The 24,690-nt window shown below is 42.6% G+C and overlaps 1 protein-coding gene across 2 annotated transcripts in view; it reads right to left on the reverse strand.

Moving 5' to 3' along the window:
- Positions 1–1,224: 1,224 nt before the first annotated feature.
- Positions 1,225–24,690, reverse strand: part of GALNT18 (polypeptide N-acetylgalactosaminyltransferase 18) — a 315,863-nt gene continuing 292,397 nt past the window's right edge. Inside the window, exons 10-11 of one of the 2 annotated variants that reach the window (XM_063438892.1) lie at positions 21,945–22,109; positions 1,225–1,394 (exon numbers count right to left, since the gene is read on the reverse strand). In XM_063438892.1, the coding sequence (XP_063294962.1) occupies positions 1,248–1,394; positions 21,945–22,109 (312 nt within the window). In that variant the 3' untranslated portion in view covers positions 1,225–1,247. Of the gene's footprint in view, positions 1,395–5,587; positions 5,667–21,944; positions 22,110–24,690 lie in introns of those variants that run through there. The other variant, XM_063438893.1, reaches the window with a different exon arrangement.

A 24,690-nucleotide genomic window follows, 5' to 3' on the forward strand; every position in this document is an offset into this window, starting at 1 on the left:
AGTTTCACACTCTGACCTGTGTCCATGACCTAATTCCTGCTCATAATACGCTTTGCAATTCTACGATTCCAACGCAGATGCCATACTTTAAATAAGTGGTTTCTGAAATGCACTGAATTATTGCCAATATTTACATGTTAAATTGGACATGTCATGACAGAGATACGTTCACAGTTTTCTAACCATCTGACTTGACTCGTTTTATACAATTAAGTGTTTTTTCCGTTAAAACTATGACAAATCTTCTTATCGCTGTGCTGTTTGGCACAGACATCAAATTTAGACGAAGGGGAATGGCTGTTTTTTAACCTCTGATTTTAGATAAATGTAGGCATTTGCTAACAATTCTGCTAGCACAATGTAGCTCAATTCTCTGTCTTTTAACCCCTTACGGACCAAACTTCTGGAATAAAAGGGAATCATGACATGTCATGTGTCCTTAAGGGGTTAAAGGGACACTACAGTCACCAGAACCACTACAGCTTAATATAGATGTTCTAGTGTCCATAGCCTGTCCTTGCAGGCTTTTCAATATGAATACTGCATTTTCAAAGAAACGGCAGTGTTGACATTGCTACCGAGTAACACCTCTAGTGGCAGTCACTCAGACGCTGATTGCTCCCCATAGAGATGTATCGATTCAGTGCATCTCTATGAGGAAATACTGATTGTGAGATGAGAATGCATTGGATTGGCTGAGATCCTCAAATTTAACGATCTCAGCCATGACCTTTTAACTTCACAGAGAGGAGGGCCGGTATCTAAATATGTATTCCATTATTGTTAGGAATACATGTTTGTATTTTTATCACTATAGTGTTCCTTTAGATAGTTTTATTTGTCATGACCGGTAACTTTTAAGCTATATACACCGATTTATTAAATGCACCCTTAAGGCAAAAATAATTTTTTATCCATAAAATTTTATTGTCAGTTTATAAATATTTTCCTTTGTTTACTTATTTACAATCAGTTTGAAAATATTTTAATATGTTCCACCATCACCCGTCATTCATTATTTCTCTAAAAACCTGAAGAAAATATTTACTAAATAAAAACTCTACACCCAGGGCCCATCCACATGTTCACCCTTTAAAAACAAACAAAATTACAGCAGGCAAAAGTTTGATGTTTGCTACACGGTAGCAAAAGGATCAAGTAGTGAATTTGAACTCTTTCTGCTCCCAAGCCTGGCGTCATTGTCCTCGATGGCGCAGGGGAGGATTTATAGCGTCTGCTGGCACCAGTTAGGCGGTTATATTTTTGTGAAAGTTTGTTATACTCCATCGCTGGCCGCTGCATTTCTGAAGCACCAGCTGGTACCCATATTCAATGTCACTGTTTTCCTGCAATTCTAAGCAGCGTTTCGATTTCTTGTTTTGGATTGATCCTCCCTAGGGTCAAAACAACAATAAAAATGAATTAGCACGTAGGAAAGTAAGACCAGCGTCAACAAAGACAAATCTGCATTGATAGTCAGTTCCTGCTTGCAAACACTGTGAAACAATGAATCATTACTTGCTACCATAATAACAGATACATTATATACTTATACAATGTTCTTTTTGTTGCGGATACAAACTTATTTTGTCCCTATTTTGGGGGCAAATCCCTCTGTCCCTCTTTTCTCTCCCAATGTCCCTCTTTTCTAGGAGCTCTATATTGTTGGAGTGTCTGAGTGTATAACGGCGCTAAACTGTAATAATACTCCCAAGTCATGTGTCTTTAAACAACAATAAGTGTGTTTAGAAATCAGTCTGTGGAAATACAATATTCTGTTGTGAATTATATTTTCAGATCCATAAATGGTTACATAGCTTCCATTGCCAATATAAATCCCCTATCCCGAAATTGGCCATCAGAGACAAGGTACACAGGAAGCAAAGCCAATGCAAGCTTCTGTATGACCTTCAACGTGCACACTAGAATTAGACACCCCCCCCCCCTTTCCACATCCCCAAGACTTTTATTTTCCAGCTGAGGCCCACTCCTAAAGCACCAAAGTGTGATGCACATTACATCAGTCACTGGCCTACCCCATGTCCAGTCCTCTAGTCATACCTCCCTAATGTTAACTATAGCTTTTCATGTGTTTTAATGTACAAACAAAGAGGGGTTGAATCATGTTTGTAAGACAAAAAGAAACAAAACATTGAATTTAATAAAGTGTAATTTAAGGTGCAGCCGTTCATGGGAGCAGTTAGAGGTTGGTGGTAGTACTGAGGGACAGTACATCTTAGTCCGGCTCTCTGGGTAAGTCCGCTGTCTGCCACCGGCCCGTGTGCAGTCCCCAGGGAGAGGCTCTTTTATGGGCAAAGCCGTGGCCCCGGCCGGGGAGCCGCCGCAGACTCGGAGGTGGGGGCTATGTGTTAGTTGGTCAGGTTGTTGTGTACTTATTTAGGTTGCTGTGAATTGGTTATTTTCGCCTTTCGTGGCGTCATTTCCGTCATGCAAGGTGTTCACCTGAGCGTTGTTAGGTAGTGTCTAAGTAGTTCTATCACCGGCGGATCGTTTCTTTGAGGTTTTTATCCCCAAACACACTTTTTTGAGCAGTGGTTCCCATTCTAAAATTCAGTTGAAATATAAGACCGTGTAATACTGCATTTTCTTGCATCCATTTTGGTACTGTGGACCGTAAAGCGTAAACACGGAAAGGATTCAAGGCTTTTCATGTAATAAGTGACGGCTAGTGAAATATTGCAATTCTGAAATAATTATGTAAAAATCTAAAAAGGTATCCACTTCGAATGAAGAATTAGTTTATCAATCATTCCTCGTGCTGGGAAACGTCTGTGAAATTTTAACACCCTGATGGAAAGGATAGTTAATTTATTTACACTGCAGAATTGTTCTTTTAAGAGTATGATTTAGAAGTGCTGGCTAAAAAAAAGTACAAAATGTCAACATTGAAAATGAACGGTGTGTATCAAAACTTGCAATTAATTGGCATTCTAAATAAACTGGGTGGAGGAGAATCGAGCAAGAATGCCGTAAGTCAGGGATATCTCTCAGAGCCACAAAGCAAGTTAGAAGTAGATGAAAGAGTCAATTAATAGGAAACTAGAGGGGCTTGTGCATTAACGCACTATCCAGCGCAGCTATAAGGTTCACATGCTAGGATAACCGATACAGGAACTGTGCTCCATAAAACATTAGAAGAAAAGAAAGCAGACTCAGCGCTGAGATACCGATAGCAAGCTCAGCTGCTCGGAAAATCAAAGGCACCTCCAGAAAGTGTTTTGATTTCTGCAAAGCAGACAGAATAAAAGGAAGAGCTGGCTTTTTAACGCTGGGAGCGGTGTGCCGTGCTTGTTCTATAGGACGGTTATAATCTAGCAAGTCAATATCGGCACACGAAAATGAAACCACATCACATCAAAGCTACATAATATCATCTTCCTTTAACATAAATATGGGAATTTGGTTCCAACATATTGCCCTAGTGTGGTAAAGAGACATTCTAGGCAACATAACCACAGGTCTGGAGCCGATAGGCTCCCTAGTTTTATGTTGAACCTTTTAGAAGTGGTTTGGAGAGCTAAAAAATGTTTTTGTCAAGTGACCACCTAAACTTCAGTTTTATTGCACCTGGGTGGTGGTTATAGGCAAACTTTGCTCTGCACAGTCGGCCAATCACCACCATCAAGATTGGAAGATATTAACACTAATAATGGAGAAATGCAAATTCCAAGATTGAGACTGTCTCCAGGTGCCAAAGAGAACTTTCAAAACCAGGACAGCGCCAAAAGGCTCTAGGTACCATAATCACTATGCCGAGCTATGGTGGTTATCTTGGTTAGATTGCTCTTTCAAGTCCACCACTACATCAGTGCCCCCCCAATATTAGGGGTTCCTACTTAAATTGTATGTTTGCTTCAGTTAGTAGATTTTATGAAGCCTTGAAAGATGTGAAACGGTTTATTATTTCTGGGTGAGCTCGCCAATCCCCGCTTGCACATTTCATGTAACGTGGGTAGTATGAGCAGCACCGCGATTAAAGTAGTTCTGTCACCTTATTTGCAAAGACCCCTGATAGTGACTGCTCCGCTTTTTCTGCGGTAGTTACAGGGTACAGAGAAAGGTGAGGTTTACTTTCTTGAACCTGTCCCTCATGGCAGTCTCCATCTTCATCATGCTGGTTCTATTACACTCTGGCACTTAATTTGCCAGCAGCCCATGTCCCTGTTGTGTACAACACTGATGTCTACTGAGGATCCCACGAGAGAGCAGGATTTTCTGCAGTCGATGCTTTTTTTTCCCTACAGCCGTCACAAGTGAATTTCAATGAAATTCCAACACCGTCAATGTGAGTATTTTAGAATGTAAAATACTCATTTTGGAGGTGGGAGTGACCGAGCTGCTTTAAGATGCATGCTGCTTTGACTATTGACCCAAAATCTTTATTCTTCCCCAGCAGTAATCTATACTCCAGACACAGCTCTGATCTTGTCTGTCAACTGATACCGCTTTTGTACTTTTTTGGTCAAATAATAGTTTATCGATTGCAATCAAAGTAAACATGAACAAAGTAACACCGTAGACAGAGAGTAATTCTTTGCCTCTATTAACTATTCCAGACCACAGTGAATATGCCTGGCATCTTATGGGCACACTGGCACTGCAGGGAGAAATGTCTTGCTGCCTTTTTACTGCTGCTGAAGTGACTTTAGATTCCATCCTTCTAAATAAAATGTCACAGGGACATTAAGTTACTGTTTAAATGCATAAAAAGTGGAAAAAATGGTGCAGGCGCATGTTCAGCTGTGAAAACATTCACTGTGTCCTCATGAACAGCTGTGATCTTTTCTTCACCACTGATAAGATAACATTAATACAAACAACTGGACAGTGCTGGGAAAGGTCAGTATTAATATCAGCCATGTTTACAAATCAGTACTGAGTCGACGGTGTTTCGTAATGTAGCTACTATACATTAAATAAGTGTGAAAAATGGGTTGTCTTAGAATTGATGGGGTAATAATGTGAGTGAAAGAGACAAAAGTGTTTAAGTAAGTTGGGCTGCGCTCATAAGAATAAAAATACTTTGTATTCTAATCTAGATCCCTGCCCTCTTAATTAACACCACACTCCAATCTAGAACTCTGACCACTAGACACTGTGTTACTAGCTAGCCCCTAGATGCTGTGATAAAACCTAGAACTCTAGTCCCTTATGTACCGCCCTATTCTAATCTAGAACCCCGACCCCTAGATACGGTGTTATAGTCTAGAACACCCTTATCTAAAACCCCATTCTAATCTAGAACTATGGCCCTAGATATTGTGATATGGCCTAGAACTCTAGGCCCCTATCTAACACCCAAATCTAATCTAGAACTCTGGCCCCCTAGATAATGTGTTATAGTTTCTCTGATCTAACATTGTCTGCACTGGACTTTGAGTGGCCTCAATTTAATCAGCCTTCTGAATGATTCAATACTGTTATAAAAACTTTCCAAATTATTAATCAACAGAAATCCCTACATACTTTAATGGCGACTTCTGTAGATAATAAATACAACGGTTTTCTAACAGTACTTAATTAATTGGAAAGATTATTAAATCGAGGCCATTGTCTGTGATTCTAACCTAGAACTCTGACAATTTATCTGTTGTTGGCTGCATTGTATTTTACCTAGAATTAGGTCTGCTGATTTGCCACTTGCACTGCAATATTATAATATATATTTACATTACAAAGTGTTCCCAAGGTGTAAATGCATTAATTCAGATTAATTTCTTAACATGGATCAGTGGCACCTTTTAGACCAAAAACTGTACCCCTTAAGGACACATGACATGTGTGACATGTCATGATTCCCTTTTATTCCAGAAGTTTGGTCCTTAAGGGGTTAAACAAAGTCTAAAAATACACTAACTAAAGCTTAGTATTAAAACGGTAAATCAGGTAGTATGGCAAATGCTGCAATCTACAAACATTACAATACTCATTGCTTTTTCACAAATCTCAGCAGACGGGACACGGACTCTGAAACTAAAAAAATGAAAGCTATCCGTCACATAGTTGTCTTGGTTGAATGCCTAAATTATTTCATACACACAAAAAAAAAGTAACCAGGAATGAGTTGAATTTCATGCTGGTAAATAAATAATTGCTTTTTCATTATGCAAATCTGCTTCAAGCATTTAAATTTTTTTATTTTTTTTAATGTTTGGAGAATTAAAGTGCAAGATTCATAAAATATACATGTTTTGGCCTTTTTAAATTCCATGATAACTTTAATCTGGATTACATTAGCATACGCTGATCAAAAAAAGTATTCAGAATTGATTGGATTGGAAGAATTTTAATTGGAGGATCGCTATCGCAGTTCCCTCCATACATTTCCATTAGCTGTTTATTTTAAGAGCAGACATATTTCCATTTTTATAGCTTTGCATAATACCATACAGTTTCTCATCTCTAAATTATTATGGTGATATACTATACTACCTTTGGCACAGCGATTGTATTACACTCGTACCAAGGCATTACTAGCTGAGCAGGATGGTAATTTCAATCCATGGCAGATGTGATGACAAAGATACTGTATACAATGTCTGTCTGACTATGATCTTAGTAACTATCGTAAGGAAAATGCTCAGGTATACACGATTCCTTTTATAATGGCGCTCTGATGAATTTGTCTCGTTTCTTAGCTTCCAGACTAATTTAGGAATAAACCACCCGTCCTGATCTCTTTCCTCAATCCTGCTGTCATTTAATTTTCGTAAAGGTAAAATTTAGCCTTTTGGCCTCTTCATCCAGCCTCCCACCATTTCAAATGGATACAGAGGAACACTTTAATTTTAGGGATGTGAGTGGGGGTGTGGCCAGGGGTGGGGTTGTTATTGGTGTGAGTGAGGGTATAGCCAGAGGTGGAGCTTTTCGGAGTGTGAGTGGAGTGTGGCCAGGGGAGGGGCTGTTATTGGTGTAGGTGGGGGTGTGGCCAGGAGTGGGGCTGTTTGGTGCGTGGGGTGTGGCCAGGAGCAGGGCTCTTTTAGGTGGCTTACTAATTACCGGGTAGTTAGAGAACTAAAATGTAATTTATAAGAAGAACAATGTATCTTATTTACACGGACTGGTTTCTAAACACATTTATAGTAATTCAAAGAATGAATCCACCCCTCTTTAACTCATTACATTTTTTTTACCTTATAATGCCCTATTGTGCATTTTTCGTGTTTGTGTCTGTTAAAAAGTCAAAGAAAAAAAAGCTTTCAGAAGATTAATCCCAGTAGGCAGCTTGGCCATACCGTGTTCTATCTCCACGAGATCTCAGAGAAATCATAAAACAAGCCAGAATTTGCATTCCACCCCTGTAACTATATCTCTATGTAGCTGTCAGGGTTATACACGAAGCACTGAATTTTACCACATGACAGGAGGCTTCATATTTGCATATCTTCTTTACTGAAAACTCCAGCTGCATAGAAACAGTAACAACCAATCAGAGAAAAGATATGCTCCCCATAAAAGGGTCTGTCTATGACATCATTTCCTCTTTCTTTGCTGCTCCAGCCATCAACAGGTCAGAGTAATTTTACCTCTCTGGTTTATGTATATTATTGTCTATATTATTATATATTGGCTTTATTATTATACATTGTCTATTATTGTCTATATTATATTGTCTTTTATTGTATTATCGCTGTTTTTTCTTATTTTGTTATTGTAGTATTACTGTCTTTTTATTATTGTATTATTTCTGTTTTTTTCTTATTCACCCCTATCTACCTATACCTGTTCCCTCCTGTTTTTCTCTTACTCAGTCGCCCTGTTACTTTGTTTTTTCGGGCTGACAGTCCGCGGGCGTCACGGCTGTTCGTGCCGCGTTCGCCGCGCGGACCTGCCCTTATTGACACAGGGGGCTGGGTGGGGACGGGTGGAGGGTAGCCGGGGTTAGAATTTCGTTTGCCGCCTTTTTTCCCTCCCCGCTCGCAGCCGCGAGCGGGTAGCTTTCACTCACGCGGCCGGCGGCCATCTTGGTTCTCGCGGTTCGCGAGACCCGCGACGGCCGCATCTCCTTACACTCGGCGGTTCGGGAATCGCCCGATCGCCGCAACGTAATTGGGGGACCTCCCCTCAGGGACCCCCCCTCTTCTTAGTCTCAGCAGGGATGGTTTAGGTGACATGCTGTTTGCCTGCAAGCAAACAGAGCTATTTTAGCTATATGCAACTTCGAACCCCATTAGGGGCACACATCAAATACTCAATGGTTTTAATTAGAAGGCTTAAATGGGATTAAGTGAAACTATGTTTTTAGATGTATCACCTGTTTCCCATAACCAACAAGGTCTTTTACTGGCAATAAAGCAGGATACATATATAAGGACCTTTTATCAAATATTTGTATATAACATGCATTATCTATGTTAAAATGTAATCAATTAGTTTAATAAGGTGTCCTATTTTACCTATATTCCAGTTTATAAGGTACAAATTTAAGTTTGGGGCAGGCACAATTGAGTTTCTTTGGTATGAAGGCTGTACTATATATATATATACCTTAACTGACATACTGCCTCGCTGGTCCCTGCAGGGACAGATGCAACGTTATTTCCCCTCAGGGGATCACATCCTGCTATACCCTTCAAAGGGAATATTATACTGATTACCCGGCACAGGGTTATATTACATTACTGTACCCAAGGGTGCAAACTTTATGTGGGTGTCCTCTGGGTACTTTTTCATGGCACACCACCTGGGGTGACCCCCCAGATATGCATGCAAGGGCGCTGACGGCCCATTTCAACTGATGTGGTTGTCCTCTGATTGCCACGGCACACCACCCGGGGTGAACCCCGATGATGTGCACAAGGGCCTGTATTTTTCAAGAGATAAACACATACAGCCCTGATTTCACTGACTACGTGCATATACAGCCCTCTCACTGCCTCTCAGTTATTTTAAAGCAACAGTACCATGCTGGATACGGTTTGACGGCAGGACCACTAAGGAAACTGAATGTACTGCGTAGCACCCTTCACAGGGAGACATATATGTATATTTACGGTGCCTAGTGTACATATTGAACGTGGGTGTCCTCTGGGTTATTTTTTACATGGCACACCACCTGGGGTGACCCCCAGATATGCATGCAATACTTGCAAGGTACCAATAATTATGATGTGGGTGTCCTCTGGGTACTTTTTCATGGCACACCACCTGGGGTGACCCCCCAGATATGCATGCGAGGTCACTGACAGACCATTACCTTGATGTGGGTGTCCTCTGGGTTACCATGGCACACCACCTGGGATGAACCCAACCGAACAGACGCGGGTCCTGCGGTTGCAGACCTTATGGAAACGGGCCCCACGCGCCTCTATAATCAGCCTGTATAATTTAATACCGTACATACAGCTCTGGCGTACATTTGTGGTGGACCCGGCTAACCTGACCAAACACCACTACCAGTCAGTCGCGCCTGCCCCGCGGCTCTCAGGAGCCAGATTAAACTAATAGAGGTGAACCCTCTACCCGTGGCACAGGTATTCATACTCCCAAACCATTTTACCCGGGTGATGCCCAGTTCTACCAGGAGTCTAGCACCCCTACGTGCTGATCCTCAAACACTACTCCCACTGACTACCACTGTCTCCAAACAGGACGGGAATGAGCCATGGTGGACACTCGACCTTCCCAAGATTTCTAGACAATGACAAACGCCGCTGTAGCGGCCTCAGTGGAGAAGGTTCTGTTATGGGCTCTGCCCCACACCGCTTGATGGAGGACACTTCCTCGAAGTACGTTAAGGAAATCTGACTCTGTGACAGCGGCCGAGGCAGAGATAGCAATAGCGGCACTACACCAGAGTGGCCAAAGACGGACCGTTCCTGGATGTACACTATTGGCTGCGCAACCTTCTGGGGATGGAGGTATGCGCACGCTTCAAGGCCAAATACCCCAGACCACTGCTACCAGACAAAGTGGTAGTTGCGCCCGAGCTCAATAGATGACGTACTATGCGGCGACAGACACAATTCTGTTCTGGTGCGCGTCAACAACACAGTATGGGACTTAGGAACGACAAGAATTCGGCCCAAAGCACAAGGCCTACTATTAGGCGTATTGTTCATGGCAGAACTCAAGGAGCACATAAATCTATTCAAGTCTTCCCTACGGGGAAAGATGTTTTTGGGAGGACTGGTCGGTAGCGGAACCGAACCGCCAGCCGCTTCTGGGCGACAGGTTCCAGATCGTATACACAGTCCTCATATATTTTCTTACTCGCTCCTCTCTAGAGAGTCGACCTACGTAGCTAACTGTTTCCAATTTTTACGACCGACAGCCTCTCTCTGTTTTACGGAATTGGGAGACGATTACCAAAGTCACCGGGGTTCTCCAGACACTACAAGGCTATGTCATCGAATTTGTTTATCACAGCCGTTCAGGTCGCCCTTTTGCCCCCATTACACATGCTGGCGGAACTGGAACGCCTCGTGGACCAAGAAATCCACGACCTTTTTCAAGAAGGACGCACTCCAAGATGCACCGGAGGGGAAGGCTTCCTCAGCTAATGTTTTCCTGGTCAAGCAGAAGCCAGGAGGCTACATCAATGGAACTCCTACGTGGTATACAAACACTTCAAGATGGGGGATATTCATCTTCTACAAGACCTCCTAAGCGATAACTACTGGTTTACACATTGGGTAGTACACAAACAAAGATCGCTTCTCCATCTGAGTTGGGCCAATTCCTCGGTTTTCGACATCGGCTTGGAGAACCACGTTCCGCGTCGGTCTAGGGCAAAGATCGCCTCTATAATGATAGAGGTCAGACTCACTCTAAGGTTGGATACGATTCCTCTCGGGATACTCGCCGGATTGAGGGATTCCTCTCCTCCTTCATACAAGCGATATTCCCTGGCCCACTACACTACAGGCCATGCAACAGCTGATGGCGAGATACGTACGCACCGGCCACTCTTACAACCACTGGATCTCACTGTCAGCAGAAATGAGGATGGAATTTCGATGGTGATTATTTCACATACAAACTTGAATTGGCTGAACGGTCCTTGACTCTTCCTCCGGATGCGAAGCGGTGGATGTACCCTACAAACGTGTCCCAGCCGTTCTCCACAATAGCAAGGGTGCTTCGATACACACGTACCCACAAGATATCGCTCCTGCTCATGACGCCCCTCGGGCAGATCAACCGCGATTCCCGGATCGCCTGGGGATATCTTGCGAAGACCATCTACTACTCCCTGACTTTCCTCTTCTTCCGACGGGACCGCGAGGGGAAGCTCACTCCCTTGTCAGGGAAGGACAACTGGCACTAGTGGCCTGGACGGTTTCAGGGGCTCCTGGTCAGTCCACGACCTATTGCATCAACTGAATCCTATGGGGCTCGTAGGCTCCCGACTCCAGGAAATGCTATATTTCTGCCTGGTCGGCCTGGAGTGATTGGTGGGTGGAAAGGGATTCCGACCCCTTTACCGCACCTGTCACGCTGATCCTTACTATCTGTCACTCCTGGTCTCGTGGGGTGGTCATATCGATCCCTCAACGTGATCGGATCCGCCATATCGGTGGCGCACGTTCCGGTACAGGGCGGACCAGTAGGTCAAGATCCACGGGGTTGTCGACTACTACGGGGTGCCGAATTATCGAGACCCGGCACCCAAGTATTCACACCTCTGGCAGGTGGACGTGGTGCTGTGATTCCTTGAGGGAATAACAGGACGATCCTTACTTGTCACGGAAACAACTTTCAGCCAAACTAGCCCTCTTGTTATGCCTCGTCTTATTTAGACGGGTGACGGACGTTAGGGCTTTCGATATGAATGGTTTTCTCTATGACACCTGAGGGGATTACCTTTACCATATCGAGACGAACTAAGTCCAGTTCATCTTCGGTGTCATACCCATACTTTGTGTCAGACACCAAACTAGGTGTGGTCGGAACGCTAATGGAGTATACCGAAATCATTCCCCCTTCGTATTCATGCAACGGGTCTACTCCTGACTTCTTACGTGGAACCTCATGGAGAGGTACCTACCGCTACACTGGCCAGATGGAGCCGCTGACTATTGCACCTGGCGGGCGTCGAACCTTTTTCGGAGCCCACTCGGTCAAGGGAGCGGTGGCCCCACAAGTCCTTTTTCGGCCGACGCTTCCCTAACCGACACTACACGATGCGCAGTTTGAGCGCGAGAGGGTACGTTTAGAACGCTCTGTTTCAGCAAACATCTCATACTTCCTTCACACTGGTCAATTCTAAGCTTTAAAAATGCAAATATGAAGCCTCCTGTCATGTGGTAAAATTGAAGATTATACTAGCTTTAGTGTACTAATAATCTTAATTTTAGTAATGACAGGAGGCGAATATTTCCCGCCCTAGGGTTTTTTCTTTCCCCCCCAGATTACTTTGTTTTTCTTCAGGTTTAAGTCCTAGTGTTCAGGTAAGCATGCAGGTTATTACCGTATATGTTAGCATATGTTTTGTTTGCTTTGTTCATTGCTATGCATGGATTATATATATTATCAGTTTTTCCTTTGATTTAATGGTTATGCTTCTCACGTTCCGTTTGATGACCTAGGTTTAAGTATAATACTTTGATGTCTTAGGTTTAAGTTTTCACATCTTAATTTACATTATGGCTCAGTTATACATTTGGTTATGATATGCGGACATGTTGCCACGTCAGAAACCTTTCACCTTTTTCTTTTTCTTTCAGCGTGAATATCCAATGTATGGGACGTAGAATCGTCTTCCACTCCGTCACTTCATGGATCTACCAAAGTTCTTTATCGTTATATATTGTTGAATTGTTATCCGTATTGATATTTTATGTATTGACTGTTACCCCTTTTCGCCTCAAAGAAAGAGGAAATGATGTCATAGACAGACCCTTTTATGGGGAGCATATCTTTTCTCTGATTGGTTGTTACTGTTTCTATGCTGCTGGAGTTTTCAGTAAAGAAAGATATGCAAATATTCGCCTCCTGTCATTACTAAAATTAAGATTATTAGTACACTAAAGCTAGTATAATCTTCAATTGTAGGAAATAAAAATCAGCGTGGCAACATTGGAATTTGGATTTGGAAAAGTTCCCCACCTTTGCTAGTTCCAGGTTGGTTAAAATAGCAGCATTTTCAGTACAGTGAGAAAAATAGTTTAACTTATAGGGGCATCATGAAATAATTGTATTTAAAGGACCACTATAGTGCCAGGAAAACATTCTCGTTTTCCTGGCACTATAGTGCCCTGAGGGTGCCCCCACCCTCAGGGACCCCCTCCCGCCGGGCTGGATGGAGAGTAAAGGGTTAAAACTTACCTTTATTCCAGCGCCGGGCGGGGAGCTCTCCTCCTCCGATCCTCCTCCTCTCCTCCCATTCGGCTGAATGCGCACGCGCGGCAAGAGCTGCGCGCGCATTCAGCCGGTCTCATAGGAAAGCATTATCAATGCTTTCCTATGGACGCTTGCGTGCTCTCACTGTGATTTTCACAGTGAGAATCACGCAAGCGCCACTAGCGGCTGTCAGTGAGACAGCCACTAGAGGATTTGGAGGCTGGATTAACCCATTTATAAACATAATAAAAAAAAATGGGTTAACCCTAGCTGGACCTGGCACCCAGACCACTTCATTAAGCTGAAGTGGTCTGGGTGCCTATAGTGGTCCTTTAAGGATTTGTATACAAACTAGAATTTTTCTGGGGTGTATAACTTTTAAAAAAGTATTCTTTTTTTTATATAGAAACATAGTTAAAAGTTATACACAGATTTCATCTATGGGCATTAAGAAAAATAACGTATCCCCTTTGCCTCACAGACATTATTAGTATGAATATAAAGTGTGCTTAATGTTTATTGCTCTGCTAATTTCGGTTTATGACTGATTTTGCCATGTCATGCGCAGTTAGGGATGATCACATGGCTTTACAGGGACAGAACTGGACCTGAGCATGCAAGAAACAATGTTGTGATATTATATCGAATATTTTAAAGGAACACTCCATGCAGCATAATCACTGCAGAGTGTTGTAGTGGTGATGGTGCGAGGAGTGACATGGTGTCAGTTTAACTTCTTGCTTTGGATCAGCCGGGCAGGGCTGCCACCAGACATTTCGGGGTCTTTTACACAGCTTATGTTCTGGACCCTCGGGACCCACCCCCAAGTCTGCCTACAGGGCCCACCTCTGACCCAACCACAGTGCCTGCCCCTGAGTCCCCCCACAAGAATGCAGTGTGGAAGAGGTGGAGGTGTGTAGAGAGGATTCAGAGTGTTGTGTGTATGTGTAGTGGATGGAGAGTGTGAGAGTATATATGTGGGGTAGGATTGGGGCTGCATTTTGTGGGAAAAGGGGTTTTCAAATGCTCTTTTTAATTTATTAATTTTATTCCCCCCTCCATAGCTCGTTCCTGTGGCTGGGGAGGAGGACATTACATTCCCTGGTGGTTCGTTGGCACAGTGCAGACTACCAGGTGCTGTGTAGTGAAGAGGGAACCCAGCCAACATGATCTTCAGCTCCTGGCAGCCCCTCTCTCTCCAACTTTAGCGAGTCCAATCTGCGTGTCACCTGGAGCATTGCATGGTAACCCACAGCAACACTCTAAAGGCCGGAGGCTTGCGAGTATGTGTGTGTGAATGTTGGCAGGTGTGCATTTGTGTGTAGTGTATACACTGCCACACACACTGATCCACATACAGATACACAAACACCGATATACATGCAAATACACTGGCACATACATGCACACGCATACCTTTCGTCTGTAGGAGGGTGGCTTGCATGGAGTGCTACTAGCTGAGGCTGATGTGTGTGGGCCCTGTAGCAGTTCACTCCTTCGTGCTGCCTTTGCTGCGCCTTCTCTCTCCTACGAGGATCTCTGAGGAACGCTGGGAGGAAGTGATCGGCTGTCACTTCCTCTCAGCTAGCCGATAATTCAGGGGCCCTGTCGCACTATTAAAGTTCCCCAGCACCTGACTGGGCCCCTGTTATGCAGTACCCATCAGGTGGCCTTAACCCATCAGGTGGCCTTAACACATCAGGTGGCCCCAGCGCAACCGCATCTCCAGCACCGGCAGTAGTTCCAACAGTGAGATTGTGGGTCTTGGGCCCCCAAGGACTGCCGGACCCCTGACAACTGTCATAGTTGTTATGGTCTGATGGCAGCTCTGCAGCCGGGTGTAGCTTCATGCCTCCACTACGACCCAGAGAGAGTTGAAAGCTCATGCTTAGTAGATTATCTCTCCTGTGCTAAGCCTGGCAGTGCAGAACTAGCTCACTGAATGAAAGTGTCATCTGATCACACTCGGCAACTTAGCTAACCCCTGTGCTCCTGGACGTCACTCAGACAGAGAGCATCTGGCTTTTTGTAGCAAGTAGTGGAGGTGGGGAGTGGCGCCCAATGAACCCAAGGTAAGAAGTCAAATCATTCTAACACTGTTTGACTAACAACGAGGGGGCGCCAGGGAACTCCTGGTACCATAACTACTGCAGCTCACTGTACTTTTAACTGAGCAAGGTACATTTAGCCTTCTGCTAGTTTCCAAGCAAGTCTTGGGGTTTCAATGCTATTTGTACCAAACTTAATGGTAATTATTTTGTTGACCTTAAATAAAAACTGTGACTCTGGGATACAGCAGCTGGAGCTCTATCCAGTGACCTGTCTCCGCAGCATTACCTTAGGATAATTAAATTGCCGCCTCTACAAAATAGCAAGAAGTTGCAAGCTGCTGAGGTAGTATATTCCAAGCTGTAATGAGCTTAGACCTTCCAAAGCGTGCTCTGATGGCTGGGCTTTAATTAAACAAAAACCTGCAAAGGTCAATTGATGCTTAATAAGGGATTTCACAATAGGTCGAGAAATTCTCATTATCTCCAGGGACTGCATGGAGCCAGGGCAAACCTTCCTTTAACCAATTTCTCAGGACTTTATTATGTGGACTACTATTCCCATCATCCAAGCTGTCATTAACTAGCTGAAAAAGATTTTCTGTCAATGACTAAGAATAATGTTTTACCTCCATTCTTATATAACCAAAATGCCAGTTAAGTATGACGTTTCCTAGTATACATTTTAAGCAAAAGTATTCATTTAAATACAATAGCTTTCTTGCCTTCTGTGTCTGTTTTATGGATTCCTCCATAACAGCCTGTCGAGAGGGCACAGGCAGAGCATTTTATGTAAATTAACATTTCCCATGATCCTCCAGTACAATATGATTTAATGCGTTTCTTAAGATTATTTTGGAATATATTTACCAACAGCAAACTCACATAACAGCTCACATAAATGACCTTGTTTTAACGGACTAAAATGACTCAATAATGCAAATGGCCAACACCTACAGATGAAGGTCAATAGGGATCCCAATATGTGAAAATGTAATCTACTGCTTGTAATATGGGAAAATGGAAATATTTGTAAATGAGCTCCTTTGAATTTAATATAGAAATGCAGAGCAATGAATATATTTTAACTTCCGTTATTCAATAAATCATTTATAATCTCTAAAACTCTGTACATAAATAATGTTAAGGTAATTTAATACACACTGTAGGCAGGTATACTACTTTCATAAGCCACATACAATTTTAAAAATGGTTACTTTTTTTCCCCCTTAATTTAAGGAGTCAAGTTGTAAATTATGGCAGTACCCAGGATCTGTATCAGAGTAATCCAAGCTTGCGCCCCTATTTTTGTCCAAAACTCCCCAGAATTCTATAAGCAGCCAGTACAGGACACCCTGACCGGGGTGCCCGCCGGCATTGTGGTGCGGCCCCGGGCCCCATTGATGGCATGAGAGTGCTGGGAGGAAGCCCTCACTTCCTCCCAGCTAACCAAGCCGCGTGGGAGGAGACCGCCGGGGAGGAGAGGAGGGTGACAGAGTGGTAGCTCTGACTACCATCTGCAGGAGGCAGGAACTGGACCCCAGGGAAGTCACCCTCCTGCACCTAAAGGTAGGAAACAGGAGGGTTACTAAAATGTTTTAACAGTTTGTTTGTGTGTGTGTGTGTGTGTGTGTGTGTGAATGTCTGTATCTGTGTTTGTATGTGTGTGTGTGTGTGTGTGTGTGTGTTAATGTCTGTATCTGTGGGTGTGTGTCTGTATATCTGTCTGCATGTGGGTCTGTATGTGTATCTGTTTGCATGTGTGCCCCTATGTGTCTGTATGTGTGTCACAGTTTATATCTGTATGCGTGTCATTCTGTATATCTGTATATCTAAATGTTAGGGCAATTTTCGCACCGGGGCCCTGTGGTTTTTAGTTACCCCTCGGCCTGTCACTTATAGTATCTGTTAAGTCTTTTGTGATCAGACTTTATTTTTATAGGTAAGTGGAATTTACCCTTCAATGCAAGACCGATCAATGATAGAGAGGGTATTTAAACCAGATTTCAAGAAGGGCCTCCCTATATAACCATCCTGGTAACAGGATAACATTTTGTATTAAGGAGTATAACACCGCAGCACTCAGTTCATGTCTGATTTTGCCCCAGCGTTGATTTGAGGTAACTGAGTTTAATATATTCAATTATGGGGCTTTTCAAATGTTTTCAGATTTGTGACAGAGGATCAGATCAATCCACAAGCCTGATCTTTAGAGGATAACTTAATTAGTAATACACTATAAATCATTACAAGGTCAATCCTTAGCAATATCATGCTGTACAGTACTGCGAGCGAAATGAAATGGCTTCTGACTCATACGTCAAAATATTGATATCTGTTAGGCTTCAAGTTCCTGCGCTAGGAACAACATGACCTGTGCGCGGCGATAAGATCGCCATTCAGTGTCTGGAATTTGCTTCTTAAGGACTAAGGTTTCCAATAAGTAAAATCAGCCTTCGTAGATGGGATTATTTCAGCAGATAGCATTTATAACTGGGGGATTATGTGGGATCCCTCGCTGAAAATTCCAAATAACATCAGCCGTGAAAGCTTGAATCGACAAGTTAACGATTCACACCGCATGGAATGTTGGCAGATTAACTGGTGAATCATGTATCAGTTCAGCCGATTAATGTAAACAGCATTAAAACTGATTATATAAGAGATATATTGTCACTTTCATTGTATCGTGAATAAATTCTGCAGCATAACACAAAAATTAGCTTATTTACTGCGGAGAATTGACCAATGACTTGACCACAATAGGCGAGTAGACTAAAACATCTAATTCACTCAAGTATAATATTCTATTTGTTGATAAACACTAGTCTGCCTATGTGAATATTTGCAAATGGATTATAAAGGCTAAAAAGAAACCCGTTGCACCCCTTCTGTGCTGCAGAAGGGGTTAAAAACCCTGATGTCCCTCTGTGTTGGTTCAGGCTCAGTCTTCGCTCCTCCTCAGCCTGCTTAGTGATGGCTGCGCTCACATTAGAACTTCCCCCATAGGAAAGCATTGTATAATATTGTTTTATATGGGGTTTTGGCTGATGTCCTCGTGCATAGTGAGTGCGGACGTCCAGCGTCAGGCAACCGAAAGTCACCTAACGACCCAGAAGTCGCTCTAGTGGCTATCTGGTAGACAGCCACTAGAGGTGGAGTTAACCCTCAAAAAGAAATTATTGCAGTTTATTAAAAACTGCAATAATTACCTTTGCAGGGATAATGGACCTGGGACACTGCACCCAGACCACTTCAAAGAGCTGAAGTGGCCTGGGTGCCTATAGTGTCCCTTTAAAAAGTTTCACAAAAAACAATTTGACAGTTTAGACTTTTTTTTTTTTTTTAAATGTTTTGCCAGAAACAACGTGTCAAACTGGCTAAATTTTGTCTTTTACCTACACTGGCCCATGTTAGCTGTAACCATAACTCACTCTTTGAATAAGATTAAGCAATAAGCTTAGCATGCGTGGTGCTGTGGAGTTTTTGTTGTGCCGATTAACTGGATGGGGTGCTCCCCATAAACATGCAGTACTTGTTTTCTATTAAATATATTTATTTCAGTTCAGGGATTCTTTAAGATCAGAGGTCTGTTTGGACCAGTCCAGCCCCATCTTCTCACCGCCATCGTGAAATATCTTCATAGTAGTTTAAATCTGAATAAATGCATTGCAAGTCATCAATTAATCTCGGCAAAGCTTGATTGCACTCATTACAGCTCACAGTTCTACTTCGGAATCTCATTACGTGCCGACTCAGTCATGCATGGCCATCTCAAAATGAAGGTTAAAACAGCGTGTCTTTAATTGTTTCTTTCACTTAATCATTTATCATACGAAATCAAAGTGACACTGTGCAACATGAGAACAAACAATGAAAAATTAAAGGGGCAACTAAACTCGCAGTGGTTTCATTTTAACACAGGCTGCTTCCTCTCTCCGGCTTTGCTGTAAAACTGCAGTTCAGAGTTAGTATATCGACAGATCGTCTTCTGCGTTAACAGTAGCAATTTGTCCAACTTTGGGTGGAATTTTTTAGCCGATAAGTGTCAACCGCTGCTCCCAGCCAATGAGTTCTGTCCAAACACAGATGGAATTGATATTGCGAATGTGCAAGCATGAACTTCTGCTTTATCAATTTATATATAAATATGGGGCCAGCTTGTGGGCAAAAAGGGGAACAAGGTAAACCTTTTGAAAATGGTATGACTTAATAGTTTGGTGGTGCTAAAGGGCTCCTGGCACCATAACCACTATAGCATGTTCTATTAAGTATTCATTATTAACGTGTCCCAGCATTAATATTTGGTATCCCAGTCAAGGTAAGCCTATTGTTCCATCAGATGTGGTGCATAAACAGGAACGAACATGAGATATTAACTTGTGAGGTACCGTAGCATATGCAGAATTGTTTTCACCATAAACCTTTGGTGTAAAAGATATTGAGGTTTTTGGGGTATGCATGTCAGGATGACCTGCTGCCCACACAACGAGCGATACTGAATCACTCATATATGCATAACATTGACAGAAATAGAATTGTGGCAGGTGGGAAGACTTTCAGGAGAGGCATAACCAATGACTCAACTTGCGTGCCAGCCTGATGCCACGTACGCCAAGGTGACAGACAGGCTTCCGACCGCTCCCTTCATACAGGAGCATGCAGAGAGTGCTGCTGAAACGCTCCCTGTGTAATCCTAGTACCGGCTGCGCAGCGCTAATGTGTCTAATGGTGCTGCCTGAAGACAGACCCTCGCATCAGGGGACACGAAGGAACTAAACCGTCACGACAGGACATGCACATAGGCTAAAATGCCGTGTAATTCATCTCTTCATATTTAACATGCGCTCGCTTTGCACTTTGTTCAGATCTTCCACACAATGTGTTGGGTAGTAGAGAAGTCATGTGACTTGATAGAGGCGTGTGTTTCATGATCGTTGACCTTTAAATAATCCGTATTCTGAAATATTTCCCAACAAAGCCTCACTCTCATCTCAGGGGATAAAATACATGTCCGAACAGTAACTGCGATATGTTTTGTTGGGCGTCTTTAGGATATTACAATATGATTAATCACACGCTCCTTTGTTACAATGTATCGAGTCTGTAAATACTGATCTAGGGTTGGTCCCGTGCAAATCCGACTGTAAAATCTCTATATTTTTTAGTATCTCTAATAGAGGAACAGACCATTCGTCAGCGTCCTCATGGATAGCATAACGTGTCACATCCAATCTTTCACAGTCAAATAACATTGAATAACAAACAAATAAACTATTGTTTACTGGGCTGAAGGAAAAAAAAGTCTATATCATCTGTCATCATAAAACCCTGTTCTTTCTGTGATACAAACAGAACAATATTCATGCCCTGAACACAGAGACGGTTGAGGGTGACCTGAGGACTGCATGTTCTGCAATTTGGAGAAATAATGGGGTTATTTACTAAACTGTTAAAGGGGCACTCCAAGCACCAAAACAACTTCATTAGAATTAATTTGTTATGGTGCAAGGAGGTCCCCAGATGCGTGCTTACTTTCAAGGGTTAATACATTAAACAGATTAACCCCAAAGTCTTGAACCCAGCACCCATTAGCTCTTCTCACGAACATAAGCTGTAGTCTGAGGCTTGAAACAGGAATCCTGAGACAGACTGAGACTGTCATCTGATGCTCTCAGCCTATCAGTAGCTCCCCATTCACAAAACTGTTTGAGAAAAATATGTACTCTCAGCCCTTTCAGCAGCACCCATGTCCGAGGCTTCCAGTTTCAGGCCTCACAATACAGTGGATGTTCGTAGGAAGAGCGAAAGTTTGTCGGATTCAAGACTTCGTGGAAAAACTGTTCATTATTGGTTTAACCACTGCAAGAATTTGAGATTTTTTTTTCCTTATTCTGGCGAAAATGTTACCATCCGTTTAATACAGAACAGTTTACCATCTAGTGAGTAGATCTCTTGGATGAACATGAATGAGCATTATAAACAAACTGACACTGGTTTCATTGGCCGCAAAGTAATGTGTAGCAGAGTTACCCTTTAACCAATTACCATTAGTAAATGTGAAGTGATTTGGGGCTAAAAGGTATGAGCAGGGGAAGGGATTATACCAGAACCTCCTGCTTGTGACAGACTAACAGCCAATTGAAAATTTAATTTAGAAAAGGATTACCACAATTTATTTATATCCTTTTTTCCAAACACATTTATTGACTCCACACTTTACACTTTACTGTGAGTTTTTTAGTTTTGAAGCTCTGTGACACACTCATACACACTGCACATTACTGCACGTTCTAGAAGGGCACAGTCTGATTTTAGCCATTTGGGCGATATGGAACTTGGCCTTTACTACTTCAGAAATCGTGGTTGCAGGAATTCCATATCTAAAGGAAATTACGAACCATTGTATTTTGTCATCTATTCTCTATTTCATGACAACCAGGATATCTTATCACACAGATCATCAGGTCCTCTAATCACATTTCTGTAACTGGATCTATTATAGATATACGTAATACATATTACAGAGTTTATATTGAAATAGCAATTCTTGCCAGCAATGAGTAGGTGCCCAGACCCAAGAATAAATACCTGAATAAAATGCCAGTACAGCTTCATTCTCTTTGCTTTGGCATAATTGCATTCGATCAACCTTGGCCGGCTGTTGACGTCGACCAGGCATCTGTTGTCGTCGTCGTCAATGGTTGGGCTAAGGGCACCCACGTGGATCTGCTCGTTACTCGAATAATATACACTCTGCAAACAAGGAACAGCCCATTACCTCCTTTATTAACGGCAGGAAATGCTTAAAACAACTATGCCACCCAGCACCCTCTGTAAACTTCATAAAAACCACGAGCCCCCCTGGACACCATGCGAACAATATGATCATACACCAGGGTTTCTTTTTAGATCAACAAGTTATTATTCTAGGATTTTATGGATTCATTTTCCTTAACTTTTGATAATCTATGTTTAAACATTCGGTTACAGAGAAGATAAAGAATTGCCCATTTTAGGTTTCTCAATGTTTACAGAGCTTCCATATTAAACAAATCAGATCTAAAATGTAACATGTCATAAAACAGCACGCTGTAAAGGCATTCTTAATTATCATTATTGGCCTTGTTTCTGTTACATAATGTTGTTAGCCTGCAGTTAAAACCTTCCTTAGATCTGCTGACACGGATTATAAATCTCGCCCCAAGAATCGAGGAGAGAAGCGTGGATGAATGAACGGGCACAGAGACATAGTATGGGGTCAGCCGACATGTAGAACGAGTGTTAGGAAAGTTCAAGAAACATAGCAGTGGGCAATACAACAATTTATATAAAAATAATGCCATTTCCTCAATTTGGGCAAAGATTGCCGGATAGGGAAATAATGGTGAGAGCAGACAGTTAATGGAGATTTTGGCAATAGGTGACACTTTTGTGGATGTAGCATCATGTGAGAATTCTATTAAATTAATGTAGCATTATAGAGGGTATTAATTTTTCTAAAAAGTTTATATTAATTTGAACCACAGTGACCTTTGTGTGAAGTTCAGGGTGGCACAGCCCAATCTTGTTATATTTCCGAGTAAATAAATATCCACACACGAGTATTACATAGATTTTCCTCCACCCACAATGTGCATGAGTTTTAAGCCTTAAAAGGTTATGCCAAGCACTGGGAGAAGGGGGGCGTTGCTAGCCAGGCTACTGAGAGGTTGCAACATTGAGGAGCTCCGCTACAGCATTACTGACAAGAGACCAAAAAAAGCCTTAAAAATCAATTGTCTGCTACCCCACACACATCCCCCAACAGAGAATACCATGGTACGTAAGCTTAAACGGCACCTGCGCTTGGAGACAAACACAGAGCCGGACATCAGGCCTACCTAGGCCTACCCCAACGGTGCCTTTCAAGATGGTCCCTGAGGCTCAACAAAGATCAGAGATCTCGGAAGAAGAGGAGCTTAGTCACTCACCTGATCCTGGCAGCGCTTGGCATGATGATATTTACATTGCAGGGTTAAGTCCTCCTAGAGTGACTTCCGTGTTCATAGAACACAAAAAGTGTTTTAAAACTACGCTGGACGTCCTCATGCTATGTGAGGACCTCCAGCGTTGCTGAAATCCCCACAGGAAAGCATCGTATAATGCTTTCCTATTGGGAGGTCTAATGCGCATGTGCGGCCATTGTCGCGCATGCGCATTAGGTCTCCCCCGCCGGCCGGCTGACGGCAAGGGAGGGGAGTAGGCGCACCAGGGACATCAGTGCTGGACTCCGGTAAGTCACTGAAGGAGTTTTAAACTTGGGATGGAGGGAGGAGGGAGAGGGGCACTAGAGGGTCCTGCAATGCCAGGACCTGGCACTGGAGAATCCCTTTAATGTTTTTCTACGTTTTCTGATGGTTTGTAGCATGTTTATGCGACTACATGGTCAATACACACTCTGGTATAAGAAGCCCGTCTGGTCGTACTAGACTATGAAGTCCTAGGCGACAAACTAATTTAAGAACCTGTTAGGTGAGGCATGATTTCTAGTGTATGCGACCTAGTCCACTATAACAAAAATATAGGTGAACACAAAGTGTATATTATGTTCAGCGAATGCAACCACAGTGAACCAAGCTTGTAACCTTTTAATTAAATTTTATTTACCGCATCGCCTGCAAAAATAAAGATTTATAAAATAATAATAATAATAATAATAATAATAAATCCAAATTTTAAATCTGAGATGGGAAATGACCGAATGCAGGAGAAGTTAGATACCCATGGAAGGTGGCTTTGGATGATAGATGTGATTATATAGGCATGTGTGATTAAAATGCAGATGAAATCTAAACAAAACATGATGTGCGAATAGAATTAAGCTCATGGACCGACCTTCTGTAAATTCCCAAACCGGCTGCGGAATAAAGCAGGATTCAGCAAGTGACCGGAAACAAGTAATGCATTCAGCAAGTTTGTTGTTGGGGCGCGGTTCTCTCTAACCAGCTCAATAATAAATCTTATCCCAGCAGCTTCCCATATCCCCATTGAACTGGAAGATAAATTACTTCCTCAGCATCTTAACATAGAATGTGACGGCAGATAAGAACCATTCGGCCCATCTAGTCTGCCCAGTTTTCTAAATACTTTCATTAGTCCCTGGCCTTATCTTATAGTTAGGATAGCCTTATGCCTATCCCACACATGCTTAAACTCCTTTACTGTGTTAACCTCTACCACTTCAGCTGGAAGGCTATTCCATGCATCCACTACCCTACTTCTAATTAAGGCACAGAGCGCATACCGTGTGACCCATTTTAAGTGACATTGCCCTATCTGAGATCTGCACCTTTTT

The sequence above is a fragment of the Pelobates fuscus genome, chromosome 12, assembly GCF_036172605.1.
Source record: "Pelobates fuscus isolate aPelFus1 chromosome 12, aPelFus1.pri, whole genome shotgun sequence".
NCBI lineage: Eukaryota > Metazoa > Chordata > Amphibia > Anura > Pelobatidae > Pelobates > Pelobates fuscus.